Source organism: Benincasa hispida, chromosome 3 (genome assembly GCF_009727055.1).
Source record: "Benincasa hispida cultivar B227 chromosome 3, ASM972705v1, whole genome shotgun sequence".
NCBI classification, from domain to species: Eukaryota; Viridiplantae; Streptophyta; class Magnoliopsida; order Cucurbitales; family Cucurbitaceae; genus Benincasa; species Benincasa hispida.
In genome coordinates, this window is record NC_052351.1 from 2,444,731 (window position 1) to 2,449,666 (window position 4,936).

Genomic DNA, 4,936 nt, shown 5'->3' on the forward strand with positions numbered 1-4,936 from the left:
AATAATTTTAGAAATTTGCATAATTACATAGATCTCGACGTCAATCCTGGCAAAATAACACTAAGATTCTATATATTTGGGCGGACTTTCTCGGTAAAACACGAGCATAACTAACACCAAAATTTGATATATTTGAACTTTTTCGATGAAATTTCGGACAAGATTAATACCGACATTCAATATATATCCCAAATCTTACCCATTTTTTGATATTTTCCAAAATTTAAAAATAATCGTGTAATCATCTTGACTTAATTTGAAAAATCTATTTTGATAATTGAAAATTCCATTTGACATTTTGGAAATTCATACCATTATGAAAACATAAATTGTACTAAAGACTTGAAAATTTTTATGATAATTTGATATAATATTTAGTAAAGATAACTAAATTTAGAGAAAATTTGAAAAGATATAAAATTTAATATAAGATTTGAAACATTACATACAAAATTAGCTAATAAAGAGGGTTAGTCTTGTAACTTGAAAACTATATAAAAAAAAAAAAGAGTTATTTTTGACGATTTATAAAGTTGATTTCCAGTAGAACCCAAAAGATCACATACGTCGCAGCGACGTTATAAATTACAAAAATCAACATTGACCGTTCGATTGAAAATATCGTCCAGATATTAAAGAAAAGTCATAACATCCAACGGCCAAGATCTCATCGTCGTGGATAACGTACTAAAAGTGACGAGTTTCGGGAACACTCGAACGAAATAAATACCGAAAAAAATACAAAGCGCGGTTCTTGCAAACCCTCGTAGTTCAATCATCGCAGTATCGGCGGCCTTCTGTCTGTTGTGGTGCCGCTACTTCGTTTCTCTGCTGAGGTACTTTCTTCCTTATGTTTTTTTTTTTTTTTTTTTTTCTTTTTCTCCGTGATATTCATGGTGGTTCTAGTTGGCTCTGTGAATTAGGGTTTTCTTTTTGCATCCCCTCACTCTAAGAATGAAAGTTTAGAAACGTTCTAATGGTTTTCAATCTGTAGTCGCTCTTTAAAAAGTGTCTTTACCACTACATGATTCATTGAACTATTTTGGTTCTGGTGGAAACCCTAATTTTTCTTTTAAAGTGGGAATGAGTTTAAATGCTCTCGACTAGGTTGTGGTTGTGACTAGGTCGAAGACTCTCTTGTTTTTTGTTAGCTCCCACAAAGCCATGGTTTTTTCCTCTTCGTCAATTTTTGTACTGGGTGCTTACATTCCATTATATTTTTCCTGTCCAATTAATCTATCGAGTCTCATAGTGTCTTGCTCTGTGCATATATGTAAGAATGATAGAATATTACGATTACATTATTTTGATGTTTTCAAGCAATAAGAGGAAGAAATCTTGATTGAGTGTATTTCCCGCATATTGTTCCTTTTTTTTTGTGCAGACAAATTGAAATTTTAAAATGGTGAGTGGGAAGCGACCTTATGGTCAGAGGGACCATAATGGAGACCATAAGGGCTACAAGAGACGGATTACTGAACAAGATGACTGGGTTAGTGATGAACTGGTTGTTTACCGAATACTTTGCCCTGATGAGGTCATTGGAAGTGTTATTGGTAAGAGCGGGAAAGTAATAAACTCAATAAGACAAGAAACGAGGGCAAAGATCAAGGTGGTGGATCCATTTCCTGGTGCTAAGGACCGTGTTATAACAATTTTCTGCTTTGTCAAGGATAAGGAGGATGTGGAAGTTGATGACGAGTTCAATGACAGGCAAACATTATGTGCCGCCCAAGATGCTCTTCTTAAAGTTCATGCTGCCATTGCTAACGCACTGGCTTCTGCTGGAGATTTAGACAGGAAACAGAGGGAGAAGGAACAATGCCAAATTCTTATCCCTTCAAGCCAATCTGCTAATGTCATTGGTAAAGCAGGATCGACTATAAAAAAGCTTAGAAGCAAGACAAGGACCAGTATAAAAATCACCCCCAAGGATGCCACTGATCCAATTCATTCGTGTGCCATGGAATTTGACAATTTTGCCGTGGTATGTATATCTGGCTCTCATTCAAAACTTTATTGAATATCACCGTTCACTGTTGATATCATGTAATTCCAATCCAACCTGATATATCCATTTTCTTTTTCTATGTGTTAATTAATTAACCATCAGCTTGGAATTTCCATGTCTCTTGTTCGAAATAAAATAAATAAAGCCAAAACAAATCAGAGCCAATTATTGTCATCATGGTTTGCATGGTATCTATCAGCATTATCTGCAACCGGGCGCCTGAGAACTTCACTGAGCTTTATAACTACTTATGTATATTTTCATTGGCGTCATTGCCTCTACAGTATTAGCTTTGTTGGAACCCTAAAGAGAGTTACTTCTTTCTCTGGTGTATATACTTCTTTCTGGTCCAATTGACTCGAAGAACAGGATTTTATTTTTGATTTTTTTAAAAAATATTATTATTATTATTTTGTTTTTTGTTTTTTGTTTTTTTTTTTGTAAATAAAAAAATCATTCATTAGTAATTAAAATTCTACAAAAAACAATGATAGTATGTTGAGCTCCAGAGGCCATAAAGTTGCAGAAGAATGGGTTTATTGCACGCACCTTTCTTTACCTCTGAATGTTTGAAGTGAAAATTCTGGGTACTTTTGTGTCTGTCTGATTTATTTTTCGAAGACTGTATGTCTAAGGTGTTCTTCAACAATCAATAGATGTTATACTATACCTTAGTATCTAGGTTGTTAGCTAGACATCAGTTATCACTTGAAAGAAATTAGAATTACAAGTGCTTCCAGTGATGTAGAGATATGTGACTTGGTGGATTTAAAATGTTTTTGTTTCTTGAAATCAAGAAATTGATGGTTTAACTGCCGAAAGTCCATCGTGTATTTGCTTTCTCATATTTCCACTTCAACTATGCTTTTTCTTCTTTGTGTAGTACTTTTATATATAGTGCGCCTCACAAAAATAGCCCGCGCTTAAGCTCCAAAAAACTATTGCGCTTTATTGCTCCTCGAGTCTTAAGAAATGCGGATTGTGTAAGATCTTTTAATGATTATGTCATGCTTCAAATATCGAATTCTGAATGAACGCTGACTCTCTGTTTCTGTTTCTTTTCAATAATTTTTTGGTTTTGTTTGGATCTTCACTACCAATTTTCTTTTGTTTGTTTTGAGTAGATAGCTGGAGAACCTGAGGGAGTAAGGCGAGCATTGTTTGCAATATCTTCAATTATGTATAAGTTCCCTCCCAGGGAAGAGATTCCTCTTGATACAAATGTAAATGAAGCCCCTTCTAATATAATTATCCCATCCGATGTCCCTCTGTATTCAGCAGGAGGACTATATCCAAGTGCAGATCCTATTCTTCCTCCCAGATCTATTCCACCAATGCTTGGTGCCCAACATGTCCAGGATCTTCATGATTACCCTGATACTGGGAGTGCATGGCCTCTTTATTCATCTACTCTTCCTGTGGTTCCTGGTATTAGTGGTCATCCTCCATCAGAGGAGTTGGTGATTAGAGTATTATGCCCCTTTGATAACATTGGTCGTGTCATCGGTAAAGGTGGGGGTACCATTAAAAGCATAAGGCAAGCTACTGGTGCTCGCGTGGAAGTTGATGACACCAAGCGTGATTGTGATGAATGCATTATTACTATCTCATCATTTGAGGTACTATCTCTTCTCTCACAAAAGGCAAGAAGAGTTCTGCATCCAATGTCTTTGCTTATTGGTCCTTTATATCATTTTGAAGGTGGTTTTATTTGCAGAGTTTGGAATAAAATCAAAACATGAATTTGTGTATTCTATCATTGGTTGGAATTTTAGAAGTGTTCTTTGTAATTTTATTGCATAATGAACATGGAAAAATGGCAAGTACGGCAACTGACTTTGTGTATCCAAAGTACTAAAATTTTCAGAATACATTTCTCTTGCTGGAAAAAGAAGATTCAACTCCCGCTCACTCTGTACAGTACCCTTTGTTTTATTTTAAATATTGGCTTCACAAGTCATCAAACAAATTGTAACATGACATTCAACTCGCTTAATGTGTGTGGAGCAATAGCTTGCTGTTTGGTTCTTTCATTTGCGTTTCTTATTCATGCTGGATCTGATTATCTATTTTAACTATGACATTAACAATGTTGATTTTTCATGTATTTTTTCAGTCCTTGGATGATCTGAAATCAATGGCTGTTGAAACTGTGTTATTGCTGCAAGAGAAGATTAATGATGATGAAGGTGGTACAGTGATTATTCGACTACTTATTCCATCTAAAGTTATTGGCTGTATTATAGGAAAAAGTGGTTCAATCATCAATGAAATTCGGAAGTACACTAGAGCTGATATTCGTATTTCAAAGGGTGACAAAATTAAGTGTGCTACTGCCAGTGATGAACTTGTTGAGGTTTGCTTTATGAATCTTAATTAGTGCTGAATGCTGAATGCAGTATTGCTTGCATTACATTTATGATTATGGATGTATTTTTGCAGGTAACTGGTAAAGTTGGCAGTGTGAGAGATGCATTGGTCCAGATTGTGTTAAGGCTTCGAGATGATGCCTTGAAAGAGAGAGATGTCAGTCATAACCCTGCCGTTGTTACTGATTCCATGTACTCATCAGGTTCTAGTTTTTCGATGCCATCTGTCTTGCCTTCTGTTTCTCCTGGTGCTCCACCAATGGGCTATGATCAGAGGGTTGAAAGTGGAAGTGGATTAGGTGTTCTCTCTTCAAGTAGCCTATATGGATATGGATCACTGTCGGTAGGTATCATAGGCAAACTTTTATTTGATATTGCAGCACAACAATACCTTTCTTTTTCACAAACAGTAGTATAATTGCTACTCGGTCCTTTTTTAAAATACAAAATTGTTTAGTATCAATGAGACAATGAGTTCAACATTTGTCAAATTGCAATGATTGAGGGAGGCGGACAGCTTCAACCTTGATATGGGTATCTGTGTGTACATTTTTTT

The 4,936-nt window shown here is 35.5% G+C and overlaps 1 protein-coding gene across 1 annotated transcript in view; it reads left to right on the forward strand.

The window, feature by feature from the left end:
- Positions 1-703: 703 nt before the first annotated feature.
- Positions 704-4,936, forward strand: part of LOC120074542 (KH domain-containing protein At4g18375-like) — an 8,460-nt gene continuing 4,227 nt past the window's right edge. The window contains exons 1-5 of the mRNA XM_039027696.1: positions 704-836; positions 1,385-1,987; positions 3,136-3,630; positions 4,128-4,367; positions 4,454-4,723. Of these exons, the coding sequence (XP_038883624.1) occupies positions 1,403-1,987; positions 3,136-3,630; positions 4,128-4,367; positions 4,454-4,723 (1,590 nt within the window). The 5' untranslated portion in view covers positions 704-836; positions 1,385-1,402. The remainder of the gene's footprint in view (positions 837-1,384; positions 1,988-3,135; positions 3,631-4,127; positions 4,368-4,453; positions 4,724-4,936) is intronic.